This window comes from Puntigrus tetrazona, chromosome 24 (assembly GCF_018831695.1).
Source record: "Puntigrus tetrazona isolate hp1 chromosome 24, ASM1883169v1, whole genome shotgun sequence".
In the NCBI taxonomy this organism is placed as follows: Eukaryota; Metazoa; Chordata; class Actinopteri; order Cypriniformes; family Cyprinidae; genus Puntigrus; species Puntigrus tetrazona.
In genome coordinates, this window is record NC_056722.1 from 21,045,704 (window position 1) to 21,063,316 (window position 17,613).

The 17,613-nt window shown below is 37.7% G+C and overlaps 2 protein-coding genes across 3 annotated transcripts in view; one reads left to right on the forward strand and one right to left on the reverse strand.

Annotated features, from left to right (window-relative positions):
* abca4a (ATP-binding cassette, sub-family A (ABC1), member 4a) overlaps positions 1-10,356 on the forward strand; it is a 28,052-nt gene extending 17,696 nt beyond the window's left edge. The window contains exons 24-51 of the mRNA XM_043227143.1: positions 407-597; positions 680-785; positions 915-1,120; positions 1,273-1,327; positions 1,461-1,535; positions 2,187-2,362; positions 2,477-2,601; positions 2,686-2,784; positions 2,870-3,059; positions 3,137-3,231; positions 3,317-3,349; positions 3,467-3,572; positions 3,677-3,751; positions 3,844-4,013; positions 4,135-4,312; positions 4,657-4,772; positions 5,282-5,429; positions 5,596-5,719; positions 6,691-6,820; positions 6,901-7,021; positions 7,101-7,163; positions 7,246-7,352; positions 7,729-7,870; positions 7,958-8,092; positions 8,173-8,276; positions 8,864-8,956; positions 9,083-9,332; positions 9,680-10,356. Of these exons, the coding sequence (XP_043083078.1) occupies positions 407-597; positions 680-785; positions 915-1,120; positions 1,273-1,327; positions 1,461-1,535; positions 2,187-2,362; positions 2,477-2,601; positions 2,686-2,784; positions 2,870-3,059; positions 3,137-3,231; positions 3,317-3,349; positions 3,467-3,572; positions 3,677-3,751; positions 3,844-4,013; positions 4,135-4,312; positions 4,657-4,772; positions 5,282-5,429; positions 5,596-5,719; positions 6,691-6,820; positions 6,901-7,021; positions 7,101-7,163; positions 7,246-7,352; positions 7,729-7,870; positions 7,958-8,092; positions 8,173-8,276; positions 8,864-8,956; positions 9,083-9,332; positions 9,680-9,796 (3,530 nt within the window). The 3' untranslated portion in view covers positions 9,797-10,356. The remainder of the gene's footprint in view (positions 1-406; positions 598-679; positions 786-914; positions 1,121-1,272; positions 1,328-1,460; positions 1,536-2,186; positions 2,363-2,476; positions 2,602-2,685; positions 2,785-2,869; positions 3,060-3,136; positions 3,232-3,316; positions 3,350-3,466; positions 3,573-3,676; positions 3,752-3,843; positions 4,014-4,134; positions 4,313-4,656; positions 4,773-5,281; positions 5,430-5,595; positions 5,720-6,690; positions 6,821-6,900; positions 7,022-7,100; positions 7,164-7,245; positions 7,353-7,728; positions 7,871-7,957; positions 8,093-8,172; positions 8,277-8,863; positions 8,957-9,082; positions 9,333-9,679) is intronic.
* tecrl2a (trans-2,3-enoyl-CoA reductase-like 2a) lies at positions 9,809-16,513 on the reverse strand. Of its 2 annotated transcripts, none has more exons than XM_043227145.1 (13): positions 16,407-16,513; positions 14,424-14,474; positions 14,279-14,330; positions 13,122-13,166; positions 12,499-12,599; positions 12,309-12,424; positions 12,099-12,204; positions 11,816-11,888; positions 11,688-11,731; positions 11,491-11,548; positions 11,319-11,407; positions 11,194-11,239; positions 9,809-11,027 (listed from the first exon to the last, which is right to left on the reverse strand). In XM_043227145.1, exons 1-13 carry the CDS (start codon positions 16,428-16,430, stop codon positions 10,900-10,902), a joined length of 933 nt encoding a protein of 310 aa, XP_043083080.1. In that variant the 5' UTR covers positions 16,431-16,513; the 3' UTR covers positions 9,809-10,899. The 2 variants fall into 2 exon arrangements, with proteins under 2 accessions (XP_043083080.1, XP_043083079.1); XM_043227144.1 differs by having other exon boundaries at positions 9,810-11,027; positions 12,499-12,602.
* Positions 16,514-17,613: the final 1,100 nt, after the last annotated feature.

Sequence of the window (17,613 nt, forward strand, 5' to 3'; positions counted from 1 at the left end):
TCCATATCTATATTATTAAATCCATCCATATCTATATAATTTATTTGATTCATAATGTTATTTCAATATATTTAATATCTATATATCCATCCATATAAGTTTGTTTACTAAACTGACTTTTTTAAATGTAATATATCTAACCATTATTTATTTAAAAATATATTATATAAATATGTTAGACATTTAGTTAACACACACACACACACACACACACACACACACACACACACATATATTAGATGATCTATTTATGTAATAATATGTTACATTTAAAATAATTTTTTTGGTTGTATTATTATTATTATATTATTGCTTCTTTGTTTTTATAAGAAATATTTTAGGTATTTATTTATTAAATTACCATACATCCATTTCTACTGTAAGTAGAGTTGTGTGCGTTATTCAGGTCGTACAGTGATCTTGTCCACACACCACATGGATGAAGCTGACCTGCTGAGTGACCGTGTGGCCATCATCTCTCAGGGTCGTCTGTACTGCTGCGGTTCTCCTCTCTTCCTGAAGAACTGCCTTGGTGCTGGTTTCTACCTCACTCTGGTGCGGCGCACTAAAGAACAGCCGTCCCATGTCAGAAAAGAGGTGAGACTTTTACCATTTATTACAAAGAGTGCATGAAACAGCTAGACTCAGCTCACAGCAAAGGCTGCTCTGCTTCTTACAGGGCCAGTGTGACTGTACTGATGACTGCTCTTGTAAATGTTCACTCTGTACCAAATTTAAAGAGAGCACTGTAGAGCAGCCCAGCATTACAGAAATACAGATGGAAGGTAAAAACATGTATAACATGCAATATAGCATGTTCATAACATGTATAACATGTGATATAACATGTTTATATTACATCGGTGTAATCAAACTGCACATATTATAATTTAGGATTTATCCCAATCTCTCAGGGGACATTGACAGCATCACGGCCCTCGTTCACCATCATATCCCGGAGGCCAGGCTTATAGAGGTCATAGGGCAGGAGCTGACCTTTCTATTGCCCAGCCGGGGCTTCAAGCATCGTTCTTACGCCAGCCTGTTCAGAGAGCTGGAGGAGACGCTGGCAGACATGGGACTGAGCAGTTTTGGAGTGTCAGACACTTCATTGGAGGAGGTCACTGTTTTATTTTATTTTGTTTTATTGTTTTAAATGTAATAGTTTTGTTTTATTTTTCAATGTACTTCTCATTTCATCGTTTTAAATTTTATTGTTTTGTTTATTTGATTTGATAGTTTTTGCTTATAGTTTTGCCTCTTGCGTCATAGGTATTTCTAAAAGTCACAGCTGATGGAGAGGCTGCTCACATCAAACCTACGTCTGGTAAGATGTCAGTCTACCATTTGTCATTCAGTCTTAGACTTACAGACTTTATGTATAAAAGTATCAGTTCACTGTGCTTAAGAGTGTTGTACGTTGTGATCGTGATGTCTGTTTTTGTGGTTGAACCCCTTAGACATCAGAGTTCTGCAACAGCAATCTCTTGCAAGTCTCTATAGAGAGAACACTGTCAAAGTGAATATAGAAGAAGGTGATGACCAACTTAGTCTGTCAGGCCTATAATGCTTTATACCAGCTAGAGCTGCCTGCTAAAACACAACACGCAGAGTTAAAGGACACAACAAAGAGATATTGTCAAAACATACCACTAGTGTTGCATATAGTGCTGGTTAACCCTTTGATGCATGAATTTATATATATATATATATATATATATATATATATATATATATATATATATGTTGGACAAATGTGTGACTCAAATTGCATCTTTTTTAAAAAAAAGCCACACAAAAATTATAGTTTAAAAAATTAAAAAACTATTTATGATTAATGCATCAGATGGTTGAGCTTGTTTTTTATAGCTATGGCTATAGTTTCACAGCTGAAAACTATTATAGTAAATATTCGAACAGTACTTGGACCTTTTTAGGTTGTGTATAAGCTAGCATAGTGACTGCTCGGCTGAATAGCTGAATAATGGTAATGAATTTTTTTGCTTTTAAGTAAAAAGTGATCAGTTTTTCTATATGTTTTGTCTATATGCTACCATTAAATTGTACCATCATCACTCTGTAAAAGAGTTACACTGCTCACTGCTCTCATTGGAAAACTTACATTAGTTGGCAAGAATGTTCTAAAAATACTCATGGAAATAATTTGGTCTGATCTTTGTTTGTAGATACAGACAGATCGGTGTATTCTAACGGGCAAACTAACTCTGGAAGTTCAACCAGAAAAGATGGCAGAGGATCCCATCAGGTGAAGGGAATCTGTCTGGTTTTGAAACAGTTTTTTGCTCTTGTCATAAAGAGGTTTCATCACACCACACGCTCCGGCAAAGACTTCCTCGCCCAGGTCAGAATAACAGCATTGCTTTGGAAACATGTCGCTGTGTAACGTCAGTAATGAAGTCCATAGGATTTGGTTAAATGAAGTTTTTATGATGCCCACTGATATATTCTTCCTCAGATTGTGTTACCTGCTAGTTTCGTCCTCGTTTCTCTGATGTTCACGCTGATTGTTCCTCCATTTGGAGAATACCCAAGCCTTACTCTAAGCCCATGGATGTACGGCCGACAGTTCACTTTCTTCAGGTACAGTACATTAAGATTAGAACAGATGTAGTTCATTTATTCACTGTATACTTAACTAAGCAGTTAAAACAATCTTTTTTTCAGTAATGAACAGATGCAAAGCCCAGATATGAGGTATTTTGGCGAGGTTCTTCTAAACAGACCTGGATTTGGGACTCGTTGTATGGTGGATGAACCTCTGCTGTATGTCTACATGCATCCTAATAATCTAAAAAAAATATCCAAAGCTGTTTTTCCTGCTGACCATGTCCATTTTTGTTTCCCACAGAGACTATCCATGTAATAACATAACCACAGAGTGGGAAATGGCCATGGTGAACCCAGCACTCATCGAGATGCTGGGAAACCCAGAATGGACAGACATCAGTCCGTCTCCCAGCTGCCAGTGCAGCACACCAAACAAACTCACCATGTTACCTGTGTGTCCAGAAGGTGCTGGAGGTCTCCCTCCTCCCCAGGTTTGTCTCCTAGCTCTAGACATGACACTAGGGGCTTTTAAAAAATAATTAATAGTTATGTGTTTCCTGAATTTCAGAGGATTCAGTCCACTGGTGACGTGTTAATGGATTTAAGCGGCAGGAACATCTCTGATTATTTGGTGAAGACCTACCCAAACTTAATACGAACAAGGTAATATAGCCCATTTGTGACTAATCATTCATTAACTTGCTTGTATGTTCCAGGAACTCATCTTATTTATGTTTTTGTTGTACAGCTTGAAGAGCAAGTACTGGGTGAATGAACAGAGGTATGGGCGTCTCAAATACGAAGCAGAAAATACAACGACTCCCTCTTGTGGACATTTAGAGAACACATGCGTTCTGTGCTATAAATATAGGGAAGATTGACGGTTTGTTTTCTTCAGGTATGGTGGCATTTCTGTCGGAGGGCAGCTTCCTGTTCTTGATGTGGATCCTAAAACCATTCAGAATGCGGCTGCTCAGTTGGGACGTCTGCTTAATGTCACAGGGGTAATTGTTCTGATTCTAAATTATTCATTGTGAATTGGATATAATCAGAGCAAAACAGTGCATTTAGTCAAAAACATTGTTTTAACTTGACTGTTGTGATACAGGGCAGAAACTCAAAGCTTACTCTACAGGAGTTTGGCACTTTCTTAAAATATATGGAAACTGAAAACAACGTCAAGGTGGGATTTCTTTCAATTTCACTTCCTGTCACAGTTTATTGAGCTTGGCTCATCCCATTCATGATAAATAACCCATTTGTTATCTCCTCTAGGTGTGGTTCAATAACAAAGGCTGGCATGCTATGGTGGCCTTCATGAATGTGGCGAATAACGCCATCCTTCGAGCAAACCTGCCTCCTGGAGCCGATTTAAATGAGTACGGCATTACAGCCATCAATCATCCACTAAACCTGACAAAAGAGCAGCTGTCGGAGGTCACAGTGTGAGTGTAATGCTGACAGTACTTCACACAGTTATTTTACTTGCACATCAGTCTCAGTAGAGCTTTATATGCATGTAAAAAGTGTTTATGTAAGTATTGTTTACTTATACATTCTTTCTAGACTGACCACTTCAGTGGATGCAGTGGTCGCTATCTGTGTGATATTTGCCATGTCCTTCGTACCGGCCAGTTTTGTGCTGTATCTGATCCAGGAGAGAGTGACGCAGGCCAAACACCTGCAATTTGTGAGTGGGGTCAGTCCTCTGGTGTACTGGATTGCTAACTTCTTCTGGGACATGGTTAGTATAAAGGCTCTACAACCAACCATAACATTGTCACTGGCCTTACAAAAAAGTAATGAAAATAAATAAATAATTGACAAAAAACCCTCCCAAAAATTATAGCTAGAAAACATTTATAATTAATCAGTTTGCAAATACATCCTTATTTGTTGAATCCTGGATAAATAATAATCATAAATTAAATAGTAATAAAGCAGATGCATGTTGTTTTGACCATTAAATGAATTCATAGTGCCTAATAAATCTAGAATAAATATATACATGTATTTATTCCATAGCATTGTCTTATGTTCCTTGAAATGGTCTTGTAATTCAGTTTTGCTGATGTCCTGTCTTTTCAGATAAACTATGCTGTCAGCGCAGCGATGGTTGTGGGGATATTTATTGCATTTGACAAAAAATGCTACACCTCGCCTGGCAACTTGCAAGCCCTGATAGCTCTGCTGATGCTTTATGGGTAATGGGAAAAAATATGTCATCTTTCATTGATCCTTTTCCGTTTCTTTTAGCAGAACAGCACTTCTAGGTCTGTCTTATTAGATATGTGGGTCACAATCCAAAAGTACTCAAAGGTCAGTAGCTTTAACAGTACATACTGTCCTTAGAGATGAAGGGTCGTAAGTAGACCCCATTGAAAGGTTTGAAGGGTGATTTGTCAGTGTCTTATTCACGCTGCCATTTCCCAGAGTAAATTCTTGGCCCTCGATCACATCAGCAGTGCAATCGAAACCCAAATATCCTCAGCTCAGTGAGTCTTCTACTGTGAATCCAAACCAGACACTCCGGCACAAACCCCTTATTCTGACGATAAAAGAACTGACTGATAAGAAAGCATATCTTGACAGAATCAGAATTATTCATGCATTCAAAGAAAGAAGTGGAAAATGTATCTGAAGATAGTCTCTATAAATCTGACCTGTATGAATATTTAAAAATATCCTAATCTGCTTTTTTCCTATTTAATAGTTGGTCGGTGACTCCCATGATGTATCCAATGTCATATGTGTTTAACGTGCCCAGCACAGCGTACGTCTCTTTGTCCTGCATCAACCTCTTCATTGGCATCAACAGCAGTGCAATCACATTTATATTAGACCTGTTTGACAGTACAGAGGTAAAACATCCAGTCCAGCCTTCACTTTTTGTAGTGCAGATTTTCCCCAGTTTCCACTAAAATCATCATTAGAATTTCAATCATGTTCTAAACGCATTAGTCATTCAGGCCAAAAGTTCAAGTGTAAAGCTGACATTTCATCCTCCATCTGTCTCTACTTTTACAGGCTTTGTATAAATGTAACCAGGTGCTGAAGAAAGCTCTACTTGTCTTTCCTCACTTCTGTTTGGGCCGCGGGCTCATTGACATGGCGATGAACCGGGCCGTGATGGACGTGTATGCACGCTTTGGTGAGTCCTACTCCTGTCCCCACCTCACATCTCAATCAGTCGTATTGTGGCAGCCACGAGCAACCCTAGCCTGGCCCCTGGCAAGGTCTGGACCCAGTGATCTGGCCTCCATAAAAGTCACTGAGCTTTAATCTAGATTTCAACATGATGGAAATATAACACCTTACATTTATCAACCATGTCTTCATAGGAGATTCACATTGCTTCTGATGGCAATTCAAAGCAGCAATTTATTTTTGATAACCAAATAGATCATGCTCAAACTGATCTTTAAAACTCCCAAAAGTCTACAAGGACTAACTTTAGAGGTCTCTAGGATCTCTAGCAAAAGGGCATAGCATAGCACCTTAGCAGCTGCATAGAAAATGTCCTAGCAGCCAGCCCAAAACTCTAGCACTAACCCAGAATTCCCTAGCAACACACTAGAAACTACCTAAAATATCATTGAAACTTCCCTCAGACATATGTGCACATGTACACTCTTCAAAAATGGCGCTTATTGAAGTCGCCTTAAAATGCATTGATTAAAATGCATTTATATGTAGATGGAATGCAGTATGTAGATTGTACTGAATGTCACCTTGATTATTTTGCCCAAAAGCATAATTAATCTGCATAGCGATTCCCTATCAACCACTTAAATAACAATAGAAACTGTTTTGTAAGAATAAAGACTAGAATAAAACTAGCAACACCCTGGCGACCACCCAGAACACTCTAGCTTTTGAAAAGCAAGCCACTAGTAACTATCCAGAACAGCAACATTATAGCAACCACTCACAATAGAAACTGCTAGGCAAAGCACTAATAACCACCCAAAATGCCTTAGCAATACCCTAGCAACAGCCCAGAACACCCTAATAACTGCAAAGCTGCAAAATAAAAAAAAATCATAATTTATAGGCGATTCTAAAGATGTACATGTTGTTGAACTTCTCGTGAGGTTCATGCACATCTAATGTGTGTCTCAGGTGAGGATTTCAGTTTGGATCCGTTCAGCTGGGACTTTGTTGGAAAGAATGTGACGTTCATGGCGGTCGAGGGGTTTGTCTATTTCATCCTGAATGTTCTGATGCAGTACCGATTCTTCCTGGATCACTGGTGAGAAGAAATACATTCAAACGAGACACTGCAATGAAAAGATTGTGTCTCCAATACACATATGCTGTCTCTTTCTAAAGGATGTCAGATTTTAAGAAGCCGCCAATAACTGATGAAGATGTGGATGTGGCCAAAGAGAGAGAGAAGGTTTACAAAGGAGGAAACTCTAATGACATCCTCCAGATAAAAGACCTATCAAAGGCAAGTCTGTCCGCTTTATATTGGTGCATGATGGGTAACGTTTCACACAACAGAGATCATGAGTGTTTTATGTTTATAGACGTATACTGGAACGATTAGGCCAGCGGTGGACAGGATATGTGCAGGAGTGTCACCAGGAGAGGTAATCCGTGGAGACATCTTAGACATTTGGTCCTGAAGTTAAGAGCACCATGAGCTTTGTATAAACTTTTTTTTCCCCACAGTGCTTTGGACTTCTGGGTGTGAATGGTGCGGGGAAAACTACCACATTCAAAATGCTGACAGGAGACATAGATGTAACTTCAGGGGAAGCGGTTGTGACTGGTTACAGGTTTGTTTTGCTAACACAACACTGCTATGATACATCTTTAGTGAAGATTATCCCTCAACTGGTGTTTGCTATCTTGGTAGTTTATATAGACAGCAGTGCTAGCCACCCAGTTAGCTAACAAACATTTTAAACTAAAGAGTGTGTACTGTGGTGCTTTAAAAAACATTTCTTGGTTTGGTTATACTTATGATTCAACTGGCAGAGTGCAACAGTGCCCATCCGCTTGGACTTGGTGCAACACCAATTTTTATGAAAATTGTTAGGAAACCATTTTTATTTTTACTCTTTGGCTTCATGTGGCAAATTACACACTAATATTGATTTCAACGCATTTTAAATTTGTCATTAATTTGATTGATTTCTTGTGATGCTCCAGCATTCTTACCAACATCCTGGACGTGCACCAGAACATGGGCTACTGCCCTCAGTTTGATGCCATAGATGATCTTCTAACAGGAAAAGAACATCTTCACTTATACGCTCGGCTCAGAGGAGTCCCGGAATCCGAGATCAGCAGAGTGAGACCATATTTCACTTTCTTATCTCTTCTTATTTCTTTCTCTCTGAGGATTTCTGACAGAGACCTCTATCTCTTGTTGATGCAGGTGGCTGAATGGGGAATTCAGAAACTGGGTTTATTTGAGTATGCAGGCAGCACTGCCGGCACATACAGTGGAGGAAACAAGCGTAAACTCTCAACAGCTATTGCAATGATTGGCTGTCCAGCTCTTCTGCTGCTGGTAAGAGCTTTTCTGTGCGATATATCTCAGAATAAGATAAGGATTGTTACAAGTATGTTTTTTTTTTTTTTCTGTGCCAGGATGAGCCAACCACAGGAATGGATCCTCACTCTCGGAGGTTCCTCTGGAACTCCATCATGAGTGTTATTCAGGGTGGCAGGGCAGTGGTCCTTACATCACACAGGCAAGAACTCATCAACACACATGCAGTTTTATACTCTGCTTAATTATAAAACTATATACCAAACTATTGTCATCAAAGAATAAAAGAGAAGTCAATTTTTACCTCACAATTCCATATTGCTTTCTTGCAATTCCTAGTTTACATCACGCAGTTGTGGTGGCTCTGTTTACACCACAAATAAAAAAGGTGATCATAATTCTGACTTTTTTCTCATTTGCATGAAAAAAGGCAGACTTATTTACATTTACATTTAGTAATATAGCAGAGGGTTTTATCCAAAGCAACTTACAAATAGAGGAAGACTTTAAAATAAACTTAAAAATAAAATAAGACTTAAAAATAAGACAAAAGCAATCAAAACCAAGAAAAGAGCAGTAAGACGCAATGTTTTATACACATATATACACACTTCCATATACTGTATATGAAAATATGAGCTAATAATATAATACAGTCCCACCAACATAATTTGAAAATACATTACAAAACGTATTTATTATTTGTGAGACTTGCTATATCATGCTGTTTTCTGAATGTATGTATATATATATATTTATAGAGTGTAAAAAATGTTTTTAAATCCACAGCATGGAGGAATGCGAAGCTCTCTGCACACGACTGGCCATCATGGTGAATGGAACATTTAAGTGTCTTGGCACAATCCAGCACCTCAAATACAAGTAAAACCACAAATTTTCACTTATGTTCACATAAAAATGTTAAGTTACGCACATTTTCTACAGACCAAAATCTTTTGTATTTGCTTATCTATTCTCTGAACAACAATTACAATGCTTTCTCTGCAGATTTGGTGATGGATATGTGGTCACCATGAAAATCAGAGCACCCAAAGCGGGCACAGTGCCAGATCTGAACCCGGCCGAAGCATTTATGGAGAGCACATTCCCAGGCTGCATTCAGAGAGAGAAACACTATAATACTCTACAGTACGAGATCGCGTCTTCCTCCCTGGCCAAAATCTTCCAGCTAGTCTTGGCCAACAAGGAAACGCTGAATATCGAAGATTACTCAGTGTGCCAGACAACTCTGGACCAGGTATTTCATGTCACCCTTTTGGCCTAGATCAACCTGTACCAGTTAGATTTTTTAAATATTTGCTGGTACCTCCTTATGGTATACATTAAAGCTTGTAAAATGCACGACTCCCTTTTTGTAGTCCAAAACAGCAGTATTATTTGAAAGTGCTCGCCTCCTGAGACAGGATAGCCCAAACTAGACAAGCACAGAATAGAGGAGTCCAGTTCAGGGTCAGACTGCCACAAGCATACATCTATCTTGTGACCACCACCATTTGTTTCCAAGCCTGCGTGAGACAAATGCACTGGAACGAGGGCATTTTGGCTCTTTATGTAGTCTCGCTCTCTTTGTTTCACTCCCTGTAGGTGTTTGTGAATTTCGCAAAGCAGCAATCCGGAGAAGATGATGCCATTGTGCTGCACCCGAGGGCAGCTGGTGCCAGGCGGGACATGAGAGTCTTTCCAGTGAAAACGAAAGATTGAAATCTTCACTGAAGAGGGTCATTTGAGCAGGTCAATTGGAGTCATCCGGCAGGGCACTCAAAAGAGTCATAAAGGAAGAGCAGATGATTTTTTCTTCTTTACAGAACACTCATTTTGAGACTTCTGTGCATTTATGCAGTAACGGCTTTGCACACCTCTTTTGCTTGGCCTTTTTTTTTATAGAAATGCAACCAAACCACAACAAAATACAGACAGAACTGGACTGAGGTAGTCTTATGAATACTGTAGCACTTTATTATGTCAATGCCACTTTTTTTTACAAAGAATTTTGTCTTAAAAACAAATCAAATGATGCAATAGATATTATTGCAAAGGCTATTGCTATTGAAATGCATATTGCATTGTGATGCATTGCAAGTCACGGCTTTAATAATTCTTGCCAAGTTAGAAAATATTAAGCAAACAAATGTTGTAATTAACAAAATGTTACATGTTTGTTCAGTTTTTTAATTTGCTGACTAGAAATTGCTTGTAGCAAGGAATTGTACAAAGTTGATTTTTTTTGTTCTTTCTTTCTTGTAAAAATAATACTATTAAAATTTTATTGCTCACTGTCCACCTTGTCAAGAACGAATACGATAATATTAGCAATACAGTGTAGAAATATTTATTAAATGCTAGATTTTATAACCAATTGAACCAGACAATTAGATTAAAAATTAACAAATAAATAAAATTATTTTTATTTGACCCTAAAATTTGAATGTAGCTCAGTGTCTTCCTCTGTTTAAGAAAAACTCTGCTGAAGTACTCATACTGAAGTAGTTGGATTTCAGAGGTTTTTGCACATGGGTAGTTGTGGAAATGAATTAAGCAACAAAAATATGTCGTCAACACAAATTCCTACAAATCTGCTTATTTAAATTCCCAAGTGGCATACCATTGTACATACAACAATGTTCAACATCATCTTGCATGATAACCGTCAGATATTGTTGAAAAGCGGATTTAATGTTATAATCCTTCTCAGAGGGTGTCATAAATCAGCCTCATTTACATGCAGCTGTTCAGATGTGTCCTACTTCCCTCCGCTGAAATCATAATATCTCTGGATTTTGACCTGAAATTGGTTTATATGAATATCAGAGGACGAAAGGGAGGATTGACATGCGTAGATTTGGATAGTCCTTAAACTCTTGGGTGTAAGTTTTGTGTTTTCCTTTGGCCCAGATGGTCATTTGAACAAAGCCTACAAATGTGAAGAGAGCCACTGCAAAATAATAATAACAATAATATTTCTTTATTAATTTTTTTTTTATTAAACAAAACATTTTAGTAAAAACTATATTTATATGTTACCATATTTTAAGATATTCTTGAAGCTCAGTATACACAGTACAAATATGAAATCACAAAGTTTTATGGCAGTTGCTCACCTGGCACGCATTGGGTCATGATGGACAGGCCTACCCAAACACCCACCTGATGACAAATTTAAGCAAAGTGCTGATAAATCAGTCAATCAATGTTATATATTAGATTATGACAATTGTGCTGTTACCTCATATGTGTAGTTGGGACATGATACAAAGTAAAAGAGCCACGTAAAAGGGTTTTTAGATGGATGTGGGAACCTCCAACATTTTGCACCTTTAAACAACGACAAAAAAAATGTGGTCATACTTAAGTATTCTGACATGTTATGCCAAAGAATATTAACATAATACACCCACCTTCACACTTTAAACTGTTCAGTGACCAGTGAATGGAAAAATTTCCTGCCTCACATATCTGAAACACAAACAATATACATCATGTTTATTAATTTATCTCAAATACAGAATGTGGTCCATACGTTATAGGTTATATTCGATTTTTAAAGGTTTAGACACCTATTTGGTATGTTTATTAAACCAGAAACATCACATACCACAAAGATAATTAGTGCATAGTTGACTTGTGTTTCTCCATATGCTGCAAAGCATAAAAACAAAAGCATAAGTTGAATGTATTAAATTAACATGATTATTAAATAGGTTTGTCTCTGTTAGTACTCACATGGTGGTGTGTAGAGAGGATGGTTAATGTAGTATGCAAGCCAAGCTGCAAAACCCCAGTAATAAGCACAATTCTGTGAAATAAGAATATTAGCTTTAGCTTTGAGGACACAATTGTAGTTTTCATCATAATAGTACTGTTCAGTTTTTGTCAAATTTCTTAGAAAGTAACTGAACTGTATCAAATGACTGTTTTAATATATTTCTGAAGTAGACAAATTACTTTTCAGGCTGATTTTCATTTGACACAGTAGCAAACCAGACCAGTGTGACCAAACACTCACCCTTATAATGGCTCTGAGAGGCATTGTGCCATTAGAAAATCGATGCACAAAGATTGTTTCAAAAAGCCTCTTGATATAGTGGAAAGAGTGACAAGCACAAGCCAGACTGAAGAGATAATAAAAACTGTTATTTACTCATCCTCATGTCGTATGAAATTCATATGACTTTATTTCCTCTGTGGAGCACAAACCATTTTTTTAAGAACGTACTTGACCACATGATGAGAGCTGGAGGTGAAGGTGTATTTGTGGTTATAGATGTACGGGACGCGGGCATAGAAGAGGAGATATATCAGAAGGGGACCCATGTACTCTGCGAGAAAAACCTGCAGAGAAGTGACGCTTTAAAAGATTGTATGTCTGATATGGTCAAGAGTTACATTTTGTAAATCGTTCTTACCATCGTCCATCCCAGCTGTGGGCCAAGATCTCTGAAATACAAGGTCGCTGAGGTCCCAACAGGCAGATTCTGTAGCACATCATCATCTCTCAGTGCTTTACCTTCTAAAAAAACAAAACTAGATTTGTTACAGGTGGTGTTTTGATGCAGGTAGTGCATCAAAGCAGCTCTTGGCAGATAGCACTTATCTTGCTTTCTGAAACCTGAAAAATGCTGCCTTCAAAAGCGCTAGAGGTAGCAAGACATGAAGAAGGCACATCTGAGAACATCCACAATGTTTGTGTAACATCCTGTCTACCGAGTCTTCATCTGGTTCGTTTTTAAAAGCAGCACAGATGAATAATATCCCTGAATTCGGGTGTGGGTTTAGCAATTGGTGGAAATGGAGCAGATGAAAGATTCAATTTCTACCCAAGGAATAAACAAGTCCTTAAACATTTTCTTGGTTATCTTTAAAGCAACAGACCTGAGAAAAGCAACAGGACTGGTATTTTTAGCTGTAACACTGAAACCGTCATGAAGCAACGGAAGTAACAACATCCACATACGAGTGTAACAGTGTATAAAGAAAGGAAAAAGTTATGACATTTTGATTAAATATAAAATGTGTTCCTCATACTCACTGGGGTCCAGCCTCAGGTCTTGTCTAGCTGGATACCATTTGGGATCTTACAGTGAGGAAGAAAAAAAAACATACAGATATTATCCAAATTATGCATCAAATACCAAGCTCTACCACCCACTGTCATAAAAGATAAATTAAACACTAAATATAATAATAACAATAGACAAAAATATATTAAAAAGTAATATTTACACATGTTAAACATTAGTCTACATTTATTAATACCTGTTCTACACGCTAAATACACGTTGTTCAAATACTTGATTGTGATTGGTCAATCGCGGCATTTAGTAGTTACCTTATACAGAGTGTTGCTAATTAAACATTAGCGACTTTGTCGCTAGATTTGGCGACTTTTGAGACCCTTTTAGCGACTATCTACCTTATTTTACCTTACGTCTACCTTATTTTATTAGACGACGGTTCGATTATAAATAATGCAGATTAACATTTTGTAAGGCAGAGCTTTTTAGTGGGCCGTGTTGCAGTCACTGTTTCATATTCATCCCGTTTTCTGACAACATAAACAGTAAAATGTATAAATGAAAACCGTTATATTGAGAATTTGGCTACATTAAAACGCAGTACGTGACCACAGAGAGGAAAGATAACGTGACGTACTGACGTCACGAATATGCTAATTAGCACGACGTAATCTAGTGGAATTTAGCTACTTTTCGAAGTGGCTTTAGCTACTTTCCATTGAAAAAGGTTGTCAACACTGACCCATAGCAACGCTCGTCCAGGTAAAAGCAACCAATCAAGTACCCCGTTAAAAATCCTTTCAGCCAGTAGATTTGCTAAAACCGAGTCTCGTCTCACAACGAGAAAAGGCAACTGGCGCATCATGTCTCAGGTATCGGTATTTTTTTATAACTATAGGATTGTTACAACGTTGATATTGATGCAAGGCCTCTTGTTTTGTTCATTTTAAGTGGGCTATTTTAGCGAAATGTTTAAGATAGTATGCAAGTGAAATTACATAAACTAATCAGTTATGTTAATGTTAGGCTAATGTCCAAAAAATGACTAATTATTGCAAAATAAAACTCTGACTAGGACCTTGACACGCAGCTGAGGAAAAATGTGACCAGGATTTCATATTTGACTTGGTAAAATTACAATATCACAAAGCTACTGTGGAGTAAAACTTACATGACTTATGAAACAAACTCTTAATTTCACCTACGCTTGAATGGGGTTCAACCTGCATTAAAAACACAATAAAACAATACACCATTAAGCTTTGGCTGAGTGCAGCAGTCACTGTCATTGATTGTTAGATGTAAAATCTGCTTACCTTGTCAAGAAAACAGAGCTGTTCTTTGGTTTTTGAGTCCAGAATTTCGACCTGGAAAATTAGCGTCATAAATTAAACAGGGTCATTGGCTGCACAGCACAGACACCACGGAGCATACTTACTTTTTAATTCAATCAATATAAATCAAGCTAATTTAGTGAAGGCCTGGCCTCAGGGTCAAGCCGCCCATCCCTTCTCCCAGAATTTTCCATTTCAGAGATGCATCACAAAACTGACAGCCGAGGAGTAAAATCTTTAGCTGTTACGTAGTTTAATATTAATAGCAAATAAGAAGAGTTTAGCAATAATGTTTTCCCCTGAGTGAATGCAAAAAATGTTCTGTCAAGTGAATAACCAAAACTCTTTCATTCCGACTCAGTTTTCCAAGTGTATCCGAGAAGCCCGCGAGCGCCTATCAAATGTGGTGCAGTCCAGGCACTCTTCATATCTATCAGAGCTTCTGTTTTGACAGCTCTGTCCCTGTTTAGCTCATTGCAGTCACTTCATCAATCATCCCCCAAACAAAACGCTGAATCTCTGCCACCGTCTGTCTCTAACCATAGTTCTGAATTCCAACGATGCATCTGTTTGCAGTACAGAGATCTTTTTAATCTTAATTAAAAGGCTTCAGCGTTGATCTACGGAGTATGCGCTGTGAGTTGACTCTGCTGCAATTTGCCTTGAAAGCACTACATACTGTGGGCTCAGCAGAGCTGTCAACCTGAAACTGCTCTTATACTGGCTAGTGTAATAATTGTCTAATGGACACACGGGATTAGCCTAATGCCAAACTTAAAGAAAGAATCGCAGTGGAGCGGTTGAGGTTATTCTGCAGATGGAGATGTCTGGGATACTTGCTTATGTTGCACCTGATGCTGATCCGCTTGTCTAATGGCAGATTTTTTTTTGTATTGCATGAAGTAAGTAAATAATTTATACTTTTATATTTGCGTATTTATTGAGCAGCGATATTCTATATAACAATAAAAAATAATATAATCTATAAGTAATATACAGATATACACAAAAGTGAGTCGCTCTGCTGTTCTTATAAAATGATGTATGTGGCTCACTCATTGCCATACACTTGTATAAAAAAGACCATGCAGTAAACTTGTCCTGTTTTCAATCAGGGAGAGCAATCAATAAAAAGCACTCTCTGAATTTCTGAGTGCTATTGACAGGACGTCCTGCCTCTGTTACACCCATCCCCCCCCCAGTACTGTAAATACAGCCGTAACGATGAAAGCTCAAAACATAATTGTGTAACTTCACTGAATTATTGGTTTTGTTTGAGGCTTTTAAGTTTTCTTTGTTTACTTCTTGATGACCGAAATCGGTTCGGGACATTAGATTCGAATGTTTGATTTCTATACATTTGATTTTGAAGTTGTTTAATGTGTGTTAATCAATAGCACAGTCTCTGTTGGTGTTACAGTAGGCGGTGGAAAATGCCTGAGAGGGCTCATTAATCCTCCACAGATGACAGGCCTGTCGGTTACTTTCTGAATTATATTTACTGGTTTATGTTCAGCAAGCGTAAAATTAAAGCAAACCGGCGTATGGCAAATTTGCTCTTACAGCATGACACCCAAGGAACTGAGCGCTGGTGGGACAAATTTTCAGCGAACCTAAAAATGCTGTGATTGGTTGTATTTAGACTAACATACATTAACATAGTTAATTACTTTTACTGTAACTCGTCGTTATGGTTAGACCATGAATTTGTGGAAATTAAATAAATAATTAAGTAAATAAATTATACGCACGTACATATATACATTTTACAATGTGTATGTGTATTAGGACTATTTTAAAAAAGAAGACGACAGATTAAAGCATTTTTTTTTTTTATTTAGCCATGTTCTTGTCTCTAAAGTAGCTCATGCTGTAAACCAACATATAGAGAAAAAAACAAATTGTATTTTCACTGTTGTAAATTAACAATGATGCCTCACAATGTAAATTAACTTGATGCCTTACCTCAAAAAATATTGTTCTGCTCATTCCGGGGCCCTCGTCTGACGTAATATAGGTCCCCCAGAGTTGGACAGGCTGCTCCGTCCTTTCCTGTGGTAATGCCAGTGTTAATTCTCCATTCCCTCCTTCGTCACTCTCCATCTCCCCTCCCACACTCACCCCCCTCCTACTGCCTTTTTTCTTCCCCTCTTTAATCTCTTGCCCTTTCTCTCTGGAGAGAGCTTGTGCGTGCCTCAAATCTGTCTTAGCGTGCCGTCTTATCCTTGATGTGTCTACAGGCCCTCAAATTGTGAATGGACTGTGTTTTAGATGAACGCTTAAATAAAAATGAAAATATTATAAAACAATCAATTAAATGGAGCCCGTTTGAATGGAGATCGATGCTTGTATATCTAAGAAAGCCCTTCACTGTCCATTGGGGCAAAAATAGAAAACACCCTCAGGAATGTGTTGGGATGTTCTATCATCTTCAAACGAAATAATGAAATGTAGAGGAAGGTGGTGTTTGGATCCCCTGTGTCATCTAAAGGGCTGTTCCTGTGAATGATTAGGGAGCAAAACATTCCTTAACTTAAGTCTAATATCTAACTTGAAATTAAGGAGTCATATTGGCAGGATGGTTTACATCAAATACTGCAGCATTTTGTGTCAGACATAGCAAGAAATATGACCTTCTTGACCTGTTTGAAATTGTCTATTCTTTGCTTAATCAGTTCTAGTTTGGAAAAAGTAGTTTTACAGTACACTTCATTAGATAGATAGATAGATAGATAGATAGATAGATAGATAGATTTGTATGACAATTTATGCTTTTTTAGAAAAAAGGTCTGCCTAGTTATGAAATTTCATACAAATTGCCATGAGATTGTGTTATTGTATTGAACATAATTTCTTTAATGAGACTTTAATAAAAAATAAATCATGCAAAAATAAAGGAACTCAATGCATGAATGTAGTGGAGATGTAAATGACAAAAAAACTTTTACAAGACTTAAAAATAAACAGAACAACAACAACAAAAGTGTGATTTTTGACAGAAACGTTGCAGCATTTATTTCCACTTTCATCATGTGATACATTCCAGGTTTTACTATAGTCTTTTCTGACTATGTTGTCAAGCGAGTCTGGTCACGTCAAGTGGCTTAGACATGGTGATTGAAGCTTGACTCTTTGTTGAAGTGTAGTGCAGAGGCAGAGGGCCCTTGGTCTC